This window comes from Tiliqua scincoides, chromosome 1 (genome assembly GCF_035046505.1).
Source record: "Tiliqua scincoides isolate rTilSci1 chromosome 1, rTilSci1.hap2, whole genome shotgun sequence".
Classification (NCBI taxonomy): domain Eukaryota; kingdom Metazoa; phylum Chordata; class Lepidosauria; order Squamata; family Scincidae; genus Tiliqua; species Tiliqua scincoides.
This window is the reverse complement of record NC_089821.1, coordinates 53,804,423-53,823,886: the sequence shown is the minus strand read 5'-3', so window position 1 is coordinate 53,823,886 and position 19,464 is coordinate 53,804,423. Positions and strand designations below refer to the sequence as shown.

Genomic DNA, 19,464 nt, shown 5'->3' with positions numbered 1-19,464 from the left:
TGGAAGAACTAAGTGAGTGTTGTTCCATTGTATGTGTCTGGCATTGATTGATTAATTGACTGCTTGATTAAGCTTTTGCCCAAGGGAAGAAGGAGGGGCAGGTTTTCCCCCTCTGGGAAGAGGAAGAGAGGGGAGGCTTTCTCCGCTCATTTGTTTGCTTGTGTGAGAAGAAGCTTTGCAGGAGACCTGCCGAGCTTGTTATGGAAATATGAGAGCATAACTCTAACTTTACAAATCTAAAACTCGTTAGATTACAAATTAATCGTTTTGGAATATAAACTTTGCTTTGAAACGTTCAGTTTTGTTTTCCTGTAGAGAGCTTGGAGTGCCTGTGATTAGAGACAACAAAAATGCTTAGATATGAAAGTTTATTGAAGAAAGATGGGCAATTAAAGACAAAAGAAGAACTGTTAAGACAGGGTGTGGAGATGGACTGGTGGACTCGCTTGCAACTTGATTCAAAATTTGGGAAAGATAAACAAGAAGGATTCTATTCAGAACAGACACCATTTGATAGAATACTCTTAGAAACAAAAGAAAAATATATCAAAAGAATGTATATGTTCCTATTGGATTTTGAGATGCATGAAGAAACAATAAAAGAATGTATGATAAAATGGGTACAAAATATAGGCCATAATATTACATTAGAACAATGAGAACAGATTTGGAAATATAATATAAAATTCACTAGAGCAACAAATTTTAAAGAAAATATATATAAAGTTTTATAGATGGTACATGACACCAGTAAAACTGCTAAAAATGAATCAGAACATATCAAACAATTGTTGGAAGTGTAAATATGAAGAAGGGATGTTTTATCATATGTGGTGGACGTGTAAAAAAATGCAAACATACTGGAAAATGGTAAGAAATCTAATACAAAAGATTGTTGGATTTATGATACCACTGAAACCAGAGTTATTTTTGCTTAATATCACCTTAGATATTATAGATAAAGAAAATGATGTGTATTTAGTTATTATGATATTAACTGCTGCAATGATTTTATATGCTAGATACTGGAAAGATATTAAAATTCCAACGAAAGATGAATTAATAGAGAAAATAACGAATGTGGTGGAAATGGATAGGCTTACAGATATTTTGGATCAACAGCGTAAACCGACACAGATAGAGCAATGGAGACCATTTATGCTTGGTTGAAAATGAAGTTGTAGATGTATAAGACAGGGCATTTAGATGAATATATTGTATACATGATATATTATACAGGATATGATATGATAGATAAGTGATATTAAGAGGTTAAACTAGAAGAGGAACAAGATTAGAAGATATGTATTGATTGATTAGATATATTGATATATGATTGCCTGCACTCTTCAACGGTATGTTTTTGTGTGTTTTTTGGTGTTGTGTATTGAGTCTGTGTTTGTTATGTGTTTGTTTATATTTGTTGTTTGTTTTTATTTTGGAAAATAATAAAAAAATTAATTAAAAAAAAGAAAATTTAGTTTGCAATGCGCATGTGTAGTATAAGAACACCAACTAAAAACAAACAACATTAATACAGGTATATCTGAACCTCCGAAAGATGCAATGCCCTAACATACTTTTAGGGCGCAATCCTACCCTGTGCTGGAACAGGCAAGCCAGGAGGCTTGCGCTGTATCCAGCACAGCCAGAGGCAAGGGGAAACTGTTCCCCTTATCTCTGGGTAAGGCACCCTTGCCCCTACGGGTTTCCTCGGACTTGTGCCACCTCTTGAGGTGGCACAAGTCTGAGGAGAGCGGAGCGGCTTCAAGCTGCTCTGATCTCCCCAGGGGTTGGGTTCCTGCATAACTGCCAGAACCCACCTCCTGCTTCTTGCCTGCCCACCCTGGGCCACCCACCATTTGCCCACCCCCCGCCCAGGAACGTCTCCCTCCCGCCCCTTCCCTGCCTACCTCAGAGCCTTGCGTTGGCCTAGCCACGCTGACTCAAGGCTTGGTTGCTCAGTCGTTGTGGAGCCTTGTTCCTTATGGCATGTTTGCTACCCTCCTGGGCCGGTGCAAGGGACTTGCAGTGGCCCAAGTGAAGGGCAGGATTATGCCCTAAAAGCACTAAAATTGTTCCAGAACTTATGCAACTCCCGTCCCCTTTTTTAATGAAGCGAAGACAGAAGGCAATGTAAGAGCAGAGATTCCAAAAATTGACTGCATCCTCAGAACTGAGGTCAGTTCAATTTTAACTTCTTTGGTGGTTTTAAAAATGTTTACAATTTTTTTACCCTATCTTGCTTTTTTAACAATGCCACCTATGGTGGCTTACGCTCAAATAAAAAACATTTCTTTAAATGCATAAAATATATACAAGAGAGACTCACTCAATTGGAGTAAATATCACATCATTATTTCTTCTACGTTTCCTGAAGAATTAAAGATTTTAAAAAAGATTTGTTTAGTTCCAAAGCAAACACACAGCCCTCCATAAATCCCTATTTATAAGCAATATGTGATTTTAATAGATATACAATAATTCTATCTATGAAAGATTGGCAAGTATCAGCATCCTCTGCCACATCTACCCACCTCCCCCTGAAAAATAAACCACTTATGGCACAATCCTAACCAACTTTTCAGTACCAAGGTAAGTGTAATGCAGCTATGAGGTAAGGGAACAAACACTGCCTTACCTTGAGGAGGCCTCTGTGACTTGCTCCTCCTGCAACTGCAGGATGCAGCACATGCCCCACTGCCACAGCCAGTGCTGGAAAGCTGGTTAGGATTGTACCCTTGTCCTATTATACTTTGCCAGAAAGAACTGTGGAGCAGAGAATCCAGATCTTTCTAGGAAGTAAGCCAGCCAGGCTACATATGAAAGTAGAAAGTTCTCAGGTCAACCTGACTGTGGGGCAATTTTGTCTAGACTGCTATTATGAAAATCAAACTGATTTCCTAAGAATACAAATATTTACAAGTCTCTAAGAATACAAATATTTACAAATACAAAGTCCTCCTGGTGTCCCAAAACCAGTCATTGCTTTGGCAAAGTGTATTTCTTATTTTCATGTTGAAAGTGGACATCATGGCATTACATTTTTGGAATGGGAACTTCCCAGTTTCAGGAATACTTTCAAACCCTCAGAGTTTATTTAAGGACACATCAATACTGCACACAGTCAAGAAACTGGCAGAATTATCCTGGTTTTTTCCGAGGAATTTTGAAATCTGGGTTCGGCAAGAGTGCTGATAATTCTCTAGTAGCAATTGTTAGTCTCTTGGTAGAACTGCAAATCACAGTATTCCCTGGTTTGGAGTCATGACAGCTAAACAAGTTTAAAATGGGTTAAAATTTTTAGTGCAGATATACCCAGTCTTTTAAAAGATCACAGGTTTCAACAGAAGCAGACAAGGCCTGCATAATGAAACAATAAACAGAAGGGTGTATTTGTAAATAATAATTGAATAGCTAGTGTTGTGCTACCTTCTTTTTTTCCAGAAGATGAAACCCACGACTACAGCAATAGCAGCAGCACCCAGGAGACATCCACAAACAGCTCCTGTGATGACAGCTTAAAAAGGAACAGAAAACATTTCATGAGGGTAGGTCATAAACAAGACAATAATCACTACAAGAAGTTCTAAAAGATCGTAAGTGCTACTACAGTTCCACAACCATCTGCTAGTATGGTATTTCCAGTTAGCAGCAATTCAGTTTATTTGGAGCAGAGATTTTTGCTTGGTTGTCCTTCTTTAAATATGGAATAAACTTTAGCAAACTGTGTAATTACTAATTCAAATGGATTATATAAATCTTTTCCAACAAAATTGAGGAAAAGATTTACATGTCATCACATCTGAAGCAATCTGGGGAAAAAATCTAGCATATTCCAGTACTTCCAGTCAACGTCAACTTAAAAGGAAATCATTGAAGCAAATGGGTATCAAGATGGTAACTAACAGCCCAATCTTAAAGGCACCACCGCTGCCAAAGCAGCTACCACTGCATCCTGCGGCCCTGTGGCAGCCGCCGGACATCTCCTTGCGGGAAAACCCCAAGCTCTGCAATGGGGCGTCTCAGGTCTGCGCCAGCTATTTTGCCGGCGCATACTTGAGAGACTCCGTGTTGGGCCTTCCAGCATCCAGCAGAACAGAGCTCTGCCAGTTCCACCCCCTCCCGCCCCAGTTCCTCCTCTGCTCCAGAGCCTCCCCCTGCCCCATTCTACTCACTCCCTGCCTCCCCCCTCCCCCCAATACTACTTACAGTCGGTTGGCACTGCTGGAGCACCGGCTGGCCCTCTGAGAGACGCTGAGGCTCAGCAGCGATTGGTGCTGGCCCAGCGCCAGTGGCCCTCCTCTGTGGGTGTTGCAACATGCCTTATGGTACATCTACGACACCCAGTACCAGTGGTACACTCGTACTGCTGGCACTAAAGAGCTCAGGATTGGGCTCTAACTCTCCCAAAACATGGCAGGATATGACCTACATGTGGTGACGCATGTTGGAGATGTGGTACAAATCGTTTACACATATGGAGGGGGCATATATTAAAATCAAACCACTTTGTTTGAATGAAACCAGGGCTTTGTTTCAGCAGTTTGCAAATCATTTTAATTGCTTATGATGCTTATACAGGTTGAGTACCCCTTATCTCAATTCCAGAATATGAAATATTCCAAAATACAGAACATTTTTGAGTAATATAATTTTTTTTTGCCTAAAGAAATAAAATCACAAACTGTGTTTCATGCACAAACCTTGTTTCATGCACAAAATTATTGAAAATGTTGTATAAAATTACCTTCAGGGTATGTGTATAAGGGGTATATGAAACAAATGAATTTTGTGTTTAGACTTGGGTCCCATCCCCAATATCACTCATTATATAAATGCAAGTATTCTAAAATATGGAAAAATCCAAAATACAAAACTCTTCTGAACCCAAGCACTTTGGATAAGTGATGCCCAACCTATAGTAGTTTATGCTAAGGCAGGTAAAGCAGAATCCTAAATTAAGCAAATGGAAGTAGGATCTCCAGAAAGTGGATTATGCAGACATATAGGTACACAATTACAAAGAACACCCAAAGCCTGATAATGCCCATTATGCTTGATCTTGTGAGTGACTCTTTTATAGTGTGATTTTATGCACATCTGCTCAGAAATAAACACCACTGAGTACAGCAAGACTTACTCCCAGGTCAGCGTGTTAAGGACTGCAGTCTTAGCATATGAACTCATAGGCATGGGCATGCATTATCCTATATATAAAATTTATCCAGCAAACCTTCCTGTTACGTTATCTTAAGAATAAAGAAGAATTTCACTACAAAGCCATGTACCTATCTTCTTCCTAATCTAAGTGAATGGATAGTTAGACCAAGGGTCTTAAAAAGGAGGAACAAATTGGGTTCACAACAACTGTAAATTGTACCTGGATTCTGAGGTAGGGTGACAACGTCAGAAATGGGTGAAAATGAGAAATAACTTGTCTCTGCATCGATGAGTTCAGTAGGCTCCTTCACAAAGTCAATATGAGTGAAACCAGCAACACATGCCCTGTTGAAAGGTGGGGGAGAAAGATAATGGTTTGGTGAGAAATGCAGAGCACTCATTTCTCAGATGGGTTTTGGTCCAATAAAAGATTCAGAAAAACAGAACGAGAAATTTCATTTAAAAGATACCTGTATGAACCAAGAGGCTCTAACTGCCCATTGATATAGCCATGCGTTTTGGATCCACTTCCTACTAGAATATCAAGATGCTGACTGTTGGAGAGGGACGAACGCTTGTTTACATCTGTGACGTGCGCAACATAAGCATCTGCTTTCTTACTCATGAAATCATTATATGTATATTTCAAGGACTCATTAAGGTTTATACCTATAAGGGAAAAAAAAATATTAAAAAGCAAAATCTGAATATACAGGGTGTCCACAAAAACACTCCCTGATTTGCATGCTATACCTGTTTGAAATCAGGGAGTGTTTTTGTGAACACCCTGTATATTATTGATACGCTGCCTTTTAAAAAATGAGGCAGTGTGACTAGGTGGCATCTATGGTGTTGAAGCATGTTAGCAGTCAAATATTCACCAGCTACTTCCAGAAAATGAAACCTTGTGGGATGTGGCCCAAGTTTAGTTAGTCTGAGAAAGTTTAGTTAACTGAGGGCACAATCCTAACCAGGTCTACTCAGAAGAAAGTCCTATTTTGTTCAATGGGGTTTACTTTCAGGAAAGTGTGGTTACATTGCAGCCTAAGAAAGTTAATGGGATTGACAGTGACATCAACAGGACTTACAGTCCAATCTTATGCATGTCTACTCAGAGGTAAGCCTCACTGAGTTCAATAGGCCATTGAACTCCCATTACTTACTCCCATTGTCTGAAATAGACTGAATGAAATATATACTGTTGTTGAATACTCTCCTATTTATTATAGTTGTCATTGTTCTGGTAAATCTTTGGATGGTTAAAATGTGTATCAGTTTCATACTGGCACAAAATTTTATGTTTAAATCTTTCTGAGCAATGTAGGCTAAAGTGCAAATTTTAAAAGAAAATTGGCTTATTAAATCTTATAAATGGCATGTATACTACTCTCCAGAGTGTACTAAACCCAAAAGTAATTTCCTTCAGAGTCCTGAGCTGCTTGGGATAAAAAAAAGTTTCTTAGTAGAGACTGTCTTAAATTGGGCATATTGCCCTTTTGTTGTCCAAGTCCTTTGTTTTACTGAACACCAAGAGAGCACTGGACCAGGATCTTGAGATGTCAACATGAACTGACATATAGCCCAGACAACATAATGGGTGATTTTTTTTTTTCCCCCAAGGAAGAAAAAAGTATCCAATGCCCTGGATGCTTGAATGAATATCTGGGCTCTGAGGAAGTCAAATAAATGGCCCCCTCTTAGCACTGATTTGCTGGTTCCCACCAGCTCTGTCTTCTCTAACTTTGATTGTGCTTCATCTGGGAATGGCTTCCCAACTCCCTCCTCCTGATGGAGACAGGAGACACAGAGAAATGTTCATGCATATGGCCAGGCCTCTGGAGAGGTGGTCTCATATTCCTCAGCAATTCCCTTGGCATTCTCAAGCACTCCATGGGAGTTCATCAGAATCTTAAGATTCCAACATGGTTGAAACATAATTGACCAACAAAAGACATATATTCTTGTTGAGTCTCACAATAACTGTTGTTGCTAGAACAACAGATGCAAGCTATGTATTTACATGACCCTAAGGAGACATGAGGACAAACACTCACGAGTTCAAAGACTGCACAAGCAAGAACAACCCAAGTGGCAAAAGACTGATTTTTAACTTCCTAACTAAGCAGAGAAATAGATCAAATTAAAATTAGGCCTGAGCTCTGATGGGGTTCTAACTTAATCGGGCAGACAGGTGCCAAGAATCTACCATCTCAACCAAACCTCCCTTTATGATTCCCCTACATCACTATACCACATGCCATGATATACCACAACACTATTTTAGGCTAAACTCTTTTAATATTAAAGGGTCCTTCCAAATCAAAGAACACACACACGTAGATATTTCCTTTCATGCAACATTCCAACACCAGCAGCAGAATATCTTAGTGGGTAGTCATTACTGCAGGGAGAACAGCCTTAATGCATGCAATACCCACAGCTACCCAACAGTGCTCCTAACTGAGAAACAACAAAAAATGATGCTTGAACGTAATGAACCTAAACTCTGGCTCAAAATCTAATTTTCAAACTCTGTTTTAAAACAAAAAAGGAGGGTGCAGAACTCTCAGTTTTTAATGTATAGATCAGTGTTTCTCAATGTTTGTCCCCCACTACTCCACTCTACATGGTCCACCTACTGGAGATACTGCTCCTCACCAGTTACTTCTGGATTGGGGGGTCAGATGCAACACAACAAACACCAGTAAGAAACTTTGGACGAACAAGAGGGCTTTTCTGAGCATGCTGGAGCTCTGAATGCCAAGTCAAGCTTCTGATCACTGCCTGTCACATTGCATTGCTGATCTAGCTGCCAAGCGGCAGGGGTCTGGAGGTCCTGCGAGTACCACTGGACAACACCTCCATTACCACCGGTGGTATGAGTACCACTGATTGAGGAACATTGGTATAGACCTTAATAAACAACATTTTTACCTGGTGATTTTGAGATTATTATGGCATATGCTTTTAAGGGTCCATGAGATGAATCAAAACTATTGAACTGAACTTTCAAAGAATTATAAGTGGTAGCCACAACAACAGGGGAATCAGTTAAAGGTGGAGGATCTGAAAAACAGAGATGTAGCACTGAGTTTATCAAGTTATGAAAAGAGAGGAAAGCAGCTGTTAAAAAGGTACTCAAACCTCTTTTTGAAGAAACACAATGCTGTGCTTGATCTTCATTAACAACAACAACCACAACAGCTTGAATGGACAATGAGCAACCTAGTTAGATATATTACATCAACAATTTTGAGACTGGCTAAAATACCTTCTCTGTAGTGGTGGCTTTGGTCCCCAGTGATTCTTATGGTACAATCCTATTCGTGTTAGTGCCAGCAGAGCAAGCACACTGTCACAAATGTACTGCAATGTACATTGTAACAGCACAATCGACAGTGGTGCCACTGATTGTGTGGACGGCCTGCACTGTTCTGCTGGCACCAGTGGAGGGCCAGTGCATGTTGGAGCCGATAAGCTCCACACAGACCAGTGGAGGTGAGGGGGAGAGTGGAAAGGGAGCAGGGAGGGGATGTAATGAGGTGGGGAGGTGTGGGAATGCTACCATCATATCCTACCCCCCTTCCAGCCCTGAAATCCCAACGTGAGGCTGCTCAGACTTGTGCCAGCAATTTTGCTGGCACAGGCTGAGTAGCCCCATTGCAGCTGCTGGGCTTTTACCGGGGTGAGGGGACATGTGTTCCCTTACCTCAGGGAGACATCCAACAGCCTCTTTTCCTGTGCTGAATACAGCAGAGGCTGTTCCAACACTGCCGGATCACAGTGCAAGAAATTAGGACTGGGCTGTTAATGAGTTTAGCAAGCTGCCATTCGCATTGCACTATGTTTTGTATGGAGGCTGCACACCCCTCAGCAGCTGAAAGGGATGCATGTCAATGGCACAAAGACCATATTATGTTAAGTTTGCACGTGGTAAGTAGCACTGCAACAAGGAGGTGCATAGCATGGATGCTGTAGCTTGCAGATCATCCCTAGATCTTCAGGTGCTCTATATTACATTATATATAGCATCTCCAACTGGCAAATTTCAATTATGGTAGACATTTGCCAAATTAACAGTACAATCCTATGCTTGTCTGCTCAGAAATAAGTTCCACTGAATTCAGTGGGACTTACTCCCATGTAATTATGCACTGGATTGCAGCCTCAGACAGCAATCCTCACTTACCTGGGAGTAAGCCCCTTGGACTATAATGGGGCTTAATTCGGAGTACACATGCATAGGATTGGGCTATAAGAAAATAAGCACAGAAACAACAAAGGCAGTAATAAACAGGAACCATCATTCTGCTGTGAAAGTTTTATTAACCTTTACACCAAGTTCAAACTTCAACAGTATATAGAGAAACTTTCATGGTGAGACTCTTTTCCACTAAGTGATTCCCAAACAGTTTTGAATGGTGGCTTCCTTGACCTACTGTGCCATGGGCCACAGCTTCTCACTAGGGCTACAACCCTGTACACAGTATAGGGCAGTGGGTTTTGCGAGGATTCCATGGCTCCCCTGGCTGGTTTCCATGGGTTCCCAGGGAGCCACGGCTCACAAGTTTGGGAACCACTGCCCTAGAAATTCCTCAAAACCCAAGCTTAATGTTTTCTGGAACAGCTGCAAGATTCTCCTATTGGGCTGACATTCAACTGCCAGAATTAAGCAAACTATTCTGCTACTCTACTTCTATTGTTTTATTTTCAACTATTATTATTCATCCCAAGACTCTAGAAGGGGGTGGGAACTGAAATGAATAAGCTGGCACATCATCAAACATTGGTTTGGGGGGCAATGGACAAACAGCTGATAAGACTCAATCTCCAGTCAAGCAATTTTTTTAGTGGAAAGCTGCAAGGGACAAAGCAGTTCTCATAACAATTAAATTAACTTTTTTTTTTTAACAAATCAAACCACACAACCCCAAATCACATACGCAGAAGTTCTCATGTACACACTTTAAACTGTAAAATGACAATTTACATGCAATGCCAGTGGTTCTGCAATACATAAATTGCTATCCATGATTATCCTCTCTCCAAGAACTAATCTTCTTACCCCCCCCCCCATCAAGTCAGATAAGAAGAGACTTTGTACCTACCACCAATACTTGTGAGGCATGTAACTTCTCGAGGAATGCTCTTCTTCATAAATGAATGGGTTACAATGCTAACATTGTAGTTGGTAAAGTAATTCAAATTTGTTAATGTGGTGGCCTGTTGCTCTGCGGTATAATAGTTCACTTTGGTCCAATTCTCATTGCAGATTTTCATACTGAAATTATCATATCTTCCAGCTGGTCTACTCCAGTTTAGATATAATTCTGGTTTCTTGAACACTAATGTACAATCCAGTTTACCCACTGATTCTGGATCTACAATAAAAAGAGTAGAGGAGGCAAAGAAGTGTACCAGTCACATTGGCTATTGAGAAATATATATATATATTACTTTGCTCTGTACTATTCCATTTATCAAACTCCTTATTTCCTCCTGCTCTGCTTTTTTACATGTCATTTCCATATAACTTGGTTCCAGGTCTTTCATCCCAGCAAATCAGATAGAATAAAGCAGAAAAGTTCCAACATCACATTGTTGCACAAGGAGAATGGGCAACTTGAACTTGGATAAAATAAAATTTCTAGATGATAGATTATGTAAATTACCAAATCATTTCCAGCCCAAGTATACTAAACCAGGAAAAAAACACACAATTGAAACTGTTTTTTCTAATTTAAGTATGATGTATGCCAAATATAAGGATCAGTCAGATATTCAGAGTGCAATCAAATTTGGGATTGCACTCTGAATATGGTTCTGATCCATGTATTGGCACACATCAAACTTAAATTAGAAAAAGAGGTTTCCTCTGGCATGGTGACCACGGCACTGGCCTAAGGCACCACAAACATGCTGTAAAGCACTAGTCTCCAACCCATGGTCCATAAACCACAGGTGGTCCGTGAGACTCTGAAAAGTGGTCTGTGAGGTCTCAGGGGGGGAAAAATCACAAGTATCGGCTGTAGCTATGGTTTGTACATTCTCCGCCCTCTCTAATAGTCCATGGGGGAGTAATTGCTTGGGAGACACTTCCCCATGGACCACCAGAGAGGGCGCAGAACAGACTGCCTTGCAGTTGCAGCTGACAATGAAAGCAGCAACCAACAAATCTTCTCTGAATATAATACATCTAATAAATCTCCAATTATTCCAAATTTAATTGTATTCATTGAGTGCAGGGGGTTGGATGTGGTCCACAGCAATTCCAATTTTTGCATCAGTGGTCTGTGGGCTCTGTGGGTTGGGAACCACTGCCGTAAAGCATGTGTGGAGCAGCCTGCAGGCAGGCTGCGCAGGTGGGAAGGCCTGCATCATCCCACCAGTGTCAGATCCAGAGCAGCACCCTAAAGAGCAGGTAGGAGCTCCAAGTGGTGCAGGGGTGGGGGAGGGCAGAGTTAGGGCAGAAAGGGGACGGATCAGGCCTGAGAGGGGGCATGATCAGGGGTGCTGTCTTACACCATATCCTATTTCCTCTCCTGAGCCTTTACCCTCCACACAGGGCTTCTTGGACTTGTGCAAGCAGATACATTAACAGTTACTTTACATACAGCCCAGTCCTAACCTGCACTGGAACAAGCAGGCCAGCTGGTCTGCGCTGTAACCAGCACAGGGTTGGAGGTGACTATGGGTCAATTCTATCTTGCGCTGGAACAGACAAGCCAGGAGGCTTGCGCTGTATCCAGGGCGAGATAGAGCTCCACAGTGGCTCAGCCGAAGGTAAGGGGAAACTCTTCCCCTTACCCCTGGGAAAGCCACTGCAGTCCCTATGGGCCTCCTCGGACTTGTGCCACTTCAGGAGGTGGCACAAGTCCAAGGAAAGTGAAGCGGCTTCAAACCATTGTGTGTTGCTTGCGGAGGTTGGGATCTGGCATAACAGCCAGATCCAAGCCCCGCCTCCTACTCCATGCCACCCACTGCTGGCCCTCCCCCCACCGCGGAACACCTTCCTCCCAGCTCTTCTGCGCCCACCCCAGAGACTCACTCCACAAGCCACCATGGAGGCTGGATTCAGCCTCCATGTGCCAGCGCACCTCTGCGCACTGGCGCAGCTTGCTCCTGAGGAGGTGAAAATGTACTTCACGGCACGTTTGCAACCCTCCTGGGACTTGTGCTAGCCTAACTAATTGTTAGGAATGCACTGTAAGGTGCAACTTGGGCAAGGGAATATTTTTCCTTTAACCCCAAGCACTCTCCTAGCCATTGCAATGGGGCTACTCGGATTTGTGCCAGCTAAATCGTTGGGTATTAAGCTTGGTGTTAAGCTGGGTTACTTGGGGGGGGGGGTTAGGATCTGGTTTAAGTGCCGGAGGTTGGTCCCACCCCGCTCCTGGGGCTGTTCTGCCCACTGGTCCACCTGCCCTCTTCCACCCACCCCAGAATGCCCATGGAACACCCTCCCCAAACCCCTGTGCCGATCCATATACAGGTTGCACAAAATTTCCATACCTACAAGCCATCTGAGTAGGGATCATAAAGTGGTCCTTAGTTCAAGTAAACAGCCAATCCAATAGTTTGGCTTTTGTGGCAATGGTGCAAAACGGTGACTTCCATTTCTGCAGCTATAAGCCAGTGGCCAGTTCTTTTCCTTACTACCCATTGTAACTGGAACAAGTTTGTGCACCCAAGTGGGTACATGCAGAAGCATGCTTTAAACTACTATACAGCAACTCATAAGGAAGTTTAAGGGTTTCATTCTGGAATTCACTAAAAGATCTACCCAAATCATGTATTAAACAAAAAGGTAAAACAGAACAAAAACTATTATTCGGATCCCATTTATTTAAAACCCATAATCCACCACTCAGTTAACTGATATCATTCTATGAATGTTTACACAGAATACAACCCGAATGGGAACCAAGAAAAACTGGAACACACCCATTTTCTGAGGCCAAGAGGAGATACCATTTCTGTTCAAACCATGTACTAGTTTTGATAGCCATATAAATTAAAAACAGCAGTTTAGCAATAGAACACACCAAAAACCCCTCAGCTGAGATATATACAGAAGCACATGTATAGATACACATAAGAGAAATATATTCATTTAAAAAGCTTACCTGTGGTGATGCTTGCATCCCGTGGACTTCCTTCAGTTTTCTTATCTGCTGCTACAGAGTATATGTTGAAAGTATACATTGTACCAGGTGTTAGCTCTGAAATGGTAGCATCATGACTAGAGAATGTGTTGTTAACAGTTCTATTTCCTCCACTGGTGTGAATCCTATAGACGTAGGAATGAGAAGCAGCATCAGGATTTCTCCAGGATAAGATGACCACCGTTGTGCTGACCTCTATAATGCTGATGTTGGAAACTGAACTTGGAACTGTTGGGGTTAAGAAACAGCAAGTTGGAATGGAGAAATATACAATGCTAAACAGTGCTTACAACTGGCCATTATATTGTTTTGCATATGCTGCAAAGGATTTAATCCCAGGTAATGTCACATTCTTTAGTCATGGGGCAGTTCAAACATGATTGTAGCTCTCCTGTTGCCTTGCACAAAAACAGCCCAGATCTGTAAATGCCACAAAGTGTCCCACACAACATGAGAACCAGCTGACTACTTAGTCTAGCAGCTTTTTCATAGAAAAGAGTAAGGAGGCACAAGCTAAAGTGAAAAGCAGTTATAAATTTCTTTGGTATTATTTAAAAAGCAAACCAAAAAAACACTTTATTTCGGTTCACTGGCTAAAGAGACAACAAAAAACACATGGGAGAAAATAAGAATATAATGAGTTATTAATAAAACCAAAACAAAAAAGCACCCCCTGCCTCCAAGTGTAGTCCAAGCATTTTCTGAAAACAACTTTTGAGATAACATTGGCATTACTGCCCATGGCAGGAGGAAATGGGGAATGAAGAGGATTTGCATCCACAAGTTTTTGAGAGAGAAAACACATGAACCTTGCATGCACCGAAATTGTTTGGGAAATTGTAAGTCTCTGATCACAGTCCAACCTAACCAACTTTCCAGCATGGATGCAACCGCAATACAGCCCTGAGGTATGGAAAAAAATGTTCCCTTACCTTGAGGAGGCCTCCATGACTGCCCTAGTGGCACAGCTACATTTGCACTGGAAAATTAGTTAGGATTTGGCTGTAAGACACTTTGTTGCCTTTCCATGGATATGTGTTTTGTGCACCCCTATACATAAACTTTATGTGTTAGTGCTTATCTCCACTAAACAAGGAAACATCTCCATCATAACAGAACAGCCACACTGAGCAGTTAACTCAGATGCTGCTGTAATAAAACCACAAACTCTTGAGATTTGCGCCTTCAAGAAATGCCTGTGTCTGAACAGCATGATAGAGAAGACACTGAACAAGAAAGGTGTTCACTGTAGTGGTGGTCCTGGGGGGGAGTCAGGGGGCAAAAGCCCTAGGGCGCCATGCCTGTGGGGTGGCACCACCATGCCTGCCACGCCACCGCCACCTCTGCCTGTACTTGGGAGCCCTTCCAACGGCTGGGGAGGCTGTGTCACCTGGCACCCCGAGGGCGTGGGGGGCGGCGGGGAGGAGGTGTGAAGAGGGCAGGGAGAGGGTGGGGAGGAGGCATTACAGGGAGGCAGGAGGTGGGGAGAGGCATGCAGGGGGGAAGGGAGGCGGGAGGGAGGGAGGCGGGACCAGTGGAGTGACACTCCACTGGATCCAGAGCCTCCGTGTTGGGCTCGCCACCCTACATGGAGGCTCTTGATTCACCACGGATCTTTTCGTTGGCAGTGAATTGAGTAGCCCCATTGTGGGACTATTCTATTTACCCGGGGAAGGGGACAAAAGTCCCCTTCTCTCGAGGAGCCGCAGGTGACTGCCCAAAGAGTGCAGGATATGGTGGCAGCCATTTTTGGTGCCACTGCAGCCATGCGCAGCTCAAGGTTGGGCTGTGAGTAGATACAGATTCAAATGTATGCATACAGAAAATGTATCAGATTTGTTTTATGTATGTTTTAATTTTGTTGTAAATTGCCTTGAGCACCAGACTTTTTCTCGTGTCCGTAACACCAGAACTTGGAACCACCCAGTGGAATGAATTTTTCTATCAGTCTATTAATGAGGACAAAAGAAGAACTCCATGTTTAGAGACAGTTTGCCACAATATACTAGTTGCTGAAAGGTAGGGGGCACAATGGGGTAAGAGGAGATTGCCTATGGGCATCCTGGAAGTATACAAATGACACAATCACCTTTGGTCTAACCCAGAAGGCTCTTAAGTTTATCAATAACACTACTAAGGGCACAATCCTAACCAGGTCTACTCAGAAGTAAGTCCTATTTTGTTCAATGGGGCTTACTCTCAGGAAAGTGTGGTTAGGATTGCAGCCTAAAGATATTGACCGAAAATACCTGATGTACATTTCTAAACAGATCCAGGTTGCTCCTTTTTTAATTGGCCAATATCTGGTGTACAAATTGGAAATGATCATAATCTATTTTTAACAAGATATTAATAATAATAGCAGTAATACATCAGAGACTCACATGGATGCATTGGGAACTCAGGTCTTGCGATGACACATATATATTGCGAATGCACTGAATTTCATTGTGGGGCTACAAAAAAGGCATTGTGACTGTACACTATTGTGTATCTTAATTTACAGCACTGACATTTAGAAATGGTTTCATTGTTTGAATCTCTTTCAGTTTTAAAATTGCACATTAAGCACATCAATCAAAACAACAATAAGAATGATGATGATAAACATTTCAGGACTTACTTGTATAAGTGCTGATGATTTCTGGTTCCCCTGCGGTGTCATTGTCTCCTGCTCGTGGAGATACACTAAAGTTATAGAGGGTGCCTGGATCGAGTCCTTCAATAATGACGACTTTGTCTCGGAATGTCACATTCTTTGGATTTCCATTTTGTGTATACAACACTATGTAAGAGTACTCAGAAGACGCATTATCAACATTTTCCCAACTTAAAGTTACTCCAGTTGTAGTAACATTTACAACCTGGAGGCCTGAGACAGAACTTGGTTCTGCAGGGAACAAAAAAACCACAAAAATAAAAACGTGACAGGTTCATACCACAGTTGGAGTAAATAACGCAGGAAGTAAAGTACCAAGCTACGCAACAGCAACATACATACAAAATAATACAAAACCTACAGGCAGAGTTGAAATGCCATTGTTGGTTGAGCTCTACTACATTTTGAAAATGAAGGATTGCATCTCTTAACTTTGTGTATTGTGACAGTCTGTGTCTGTGCTTTGCCTGTTCTCACAGTGTGCAATCTTAACCCCTTATGCCAGTGCTTTCCAGCACTGACATAAGGGCAGTGCAGCGCTGAGGTAAGGGAACAAACATTCCCTTACTTTGAGGAGGCCTCCATGAGTGACACCCAACTGCAGGATGCAGCACATGTCCCATTGGCACTGCTATGCCAGCGCTGGAAAGCACTGACATAAGGGGTTAGGACTGCGCCCACAATTTTTTAATATGGCATGGAAAAATCGCACAACAAGAAACATATGCTTGAACGTAAACTGTATTGGTGTGCTAGTTCTGTGTGTACACAGATTGGTTTATCTCAGAGATAGCTCTTTGGAACCCCACACAGGTTTGCTGTCTTAACTGGCACTGTATCTCATTTAAATTGGGTCACAGAAACCTTATTTTTGCTCTGTTTTTAAATTTGCAGACAAGAAGCAGTGTCTTTACCGCCTCAATCCTGCCTGAACAAACTATTTCTTAGAAACTGAACCACAGATTTGCTCAATCGTTTTTTCCAAATGCACAGGATTGTGTGACCGAAAAAACTGAGATTAGGCTTCTTCAGAGGATATTGATGAGGTAATTGCACTGAAGGGTATGTGACTGCCCCTACCCACCACATTTGATGTACTGTCTCCACCTGTGCCAGTCATGTGAGAACTTGCCCATTTAAAATTTCAACCTTTGTGTGTAAATTCCTACTTGCGTAGACCAAAACATCACAGTTGCTGTTACCCTCCACAGGACCATTCTATCATGAACTGCAGAGGTGGTGGTGGTGACTGCTCCAAAAGATGAACTAGACCAATATTGTCCGAACCTGCCAAATATTATTCAGTTATAGACATAACACACTGCACTACAAAATCCTGCATAATAAAGCTATAACACAGGATTTGCATGGCTTTCCTTTAAATGGATTGCTAATTCAGATTCATTCAGAAGCAGCCCATGAAGTAATGCATGCCACAGTTCCCAGGCACCTCTGCTCAGTAGGGATGCTGATGCGGCGATTGCCCTAAGCATCTGTTCAGTGCACTCTCAGATAAAGATGACAAGATGCATTGCGCATTAAGCACAGCTATCAAAACAACAATAAGAATGATGATGATAAACATTTCAGGACTTACTTGTATACGTGCTGATGATTTCTGGTTCCCCTGTGGTGTCTCCTGCTCGTGGAAATACACTAAAGTTGTAAAAGGTGCCTGGATCAAGTTCTTCAATAGTGACAACTTTGTCTCGGGATGTCACATTCTTTGGATTTTGATTTTGTGTATACAACACTACGTAAGAGTACTCAGAAGACGCATTATCAACATTTTCCCAACTTAAAGTTACTCTAGTTGTATTAACATTTACAACCTGGAGGTCTGAGACAGGACGTGGTTCTGCAGGGAACAAAAAAACCACAAAAATAAAAATGTGACAGGATTACCCCACAGTTGGCGTAAATAATGCGGGAAGTAAAGTACCAGAAAGCTATGCAATAGCAACATATGTAGAAAATAAGTCATGCATAGCCAAAACCCCATTATTGGTTGAGCTCTACTACATTTTGAAAATATTTATTGGAAGAATTTTTATCCTGTGTTTCCAAATCCTGTATGCCAAAGCAAATGCCTAAGGGCCCAATCCTATCCAACTTTCCAGCACTGGTGCAGCTGCAATGCAGCCCAGAGGTAAGGGAACAAATGTCCCCATACCTTGAGGAGGCTTCTGTGACTGCCTCCCATCTGAGGATGCAGTGCACGCCCCATTGGCACAGCTGCACTGGCACTAGAAAATTGGATAAGATATGGCCCTAAGGTGGCTTAAGCTGCATAATAAAATATACAATGTATCACAACAATAAGTTTAAAAAAATTAATTCAAAGTAAAGGATTGCATCTGCATTATGGCACTCCATTGCTGTGCTTTGACTGCTCTCATAAGTTTTAAATACGGCATTGAAAATTCCACAACCAAAACAACATGCCTGAATGTACATCGTATTGGTGTGCTAGTCCTGTGTGCACAAGGACTGGTTTTTCTCAAAAAGGAGCTTTACTGAAGCCCACAGAGGTATTAAAAAAAATAAAGCTCTATACAGCTCAGGGCCAGGGTATCTACAAGACCTCCTACTTTCATACAGTGTGGCTCATCCCTTTAGGTCAGGGGTGTCCAAACCCTGGCCTGGGGACCACTTGTGGCCCTCGGGAGCTCCCAATCAGGCCCTTGGGGAGCTACCAGCCTCCAATGAGCCTCTGGCCCTCTGGAGACCTGCTGGAGCCTGTGCTGGCCCAATGCAACTGCTCTCAGCATGAGGACAACTGTTCGACCTCTCACGTGAGCTGTGGGACGAGGGCTCATAAGAACATAAGATAAGAACATAAGAACATAAGAACAGCCCCACTGGATCAGGTCATAGGCCCATCTAGTCCAGCTTCCTGTATCTCACAGCGGCCCACCAAATGCCCCAGGGAGCACACCAGATAACAAGAGACCTCATCCTGGTGCCCTCCCTTGCATCTGGCATTCTGACATAACCCATTTCTAAAATCAGGAGGTTGCGCATACACATCATGGCTTGTAACCCAAATGGATTTTTCCTCCAGAAACTTGTCCAATCCCCTTTTAAAGGCGTCTAGGCTAGACGCCAGCACCACATCCTGTGGCAAGGAGTTCCACAGACCGACCACACGCTGAGTAAAGAAATATTTTCTTTTGTCTGTCCTAACCCGCCCAACACTCAATTTTAGCGGATGTCCCCTGGTTCTGGTATTACGTGAGAGTGTAAAGAGCATCTCCCTATCCACTCTGTCCATCCCCTGCATAATTTTTTATGTCTCAATCATGTCCCCCCCTCAGGCGTCTCTTTTCTAGGCTGAAGAGGCCCAAACACCGCAGCCTTTCCTCATAAGGAAGGTGCCCCAGCCCCGTAATCATCTTAGTCGCTCTCTTTTGCACCTTTTCCATTTCCACTATGTCTTTTTTGAGATGCGGCGACCAGAACTGGACACAATACTCC

At 42.4% G+C, this 19,464-nt stretch overlaps 1 protein-coding gene across 1 annotated transcript in view; it reads right to left on the bottom strand.

The window, feature by feature from the left end:
- Positions 1–19,464, bottom strand: part of PTPRJ (protein tyrosine phosphatase receptor type J) — a 112,964-nt gene that overhangs the window by 15,746 nt on the left and 77,754 nt on the right. The window contains exons 8-16 of the mRNA XM_066609649.1: positions 17,585–17,845; positions 15,952–16,218; positions 13,290–13,556; positions 10,272–10,544; positions 8,098–8,229; positions 5,634–5,832; positions 5,384–5,508; positions 3,433–3,520; positions 2,333–2,374 (exon numbers count right to left, since the gene is read on the bottom strand). Of these exons, the coding sequence (XP_066465746.1) occupies positions 2,333–2,374; positions 3,433–3,520; positions 5,384–5,508; positions 5,634–5,832; positions 8,098–8,229; positions 10,272–10,544; positions 13,290–13,556; positions 15,952–16,218; positions 17,585–17,845 (1,654 nt within the window). The remainder of the gene's footprint in view (positions 1–2,332; positions 2,375–3,432; positions 3,521–5,383; positions 5,509–5,633; positions 5,833–8,097; positions 8,230–10,271; positions 10,545–13,289; positions 13,557–15,951; positions 16,219–17,584; positions 17,846–19,464) is intronic.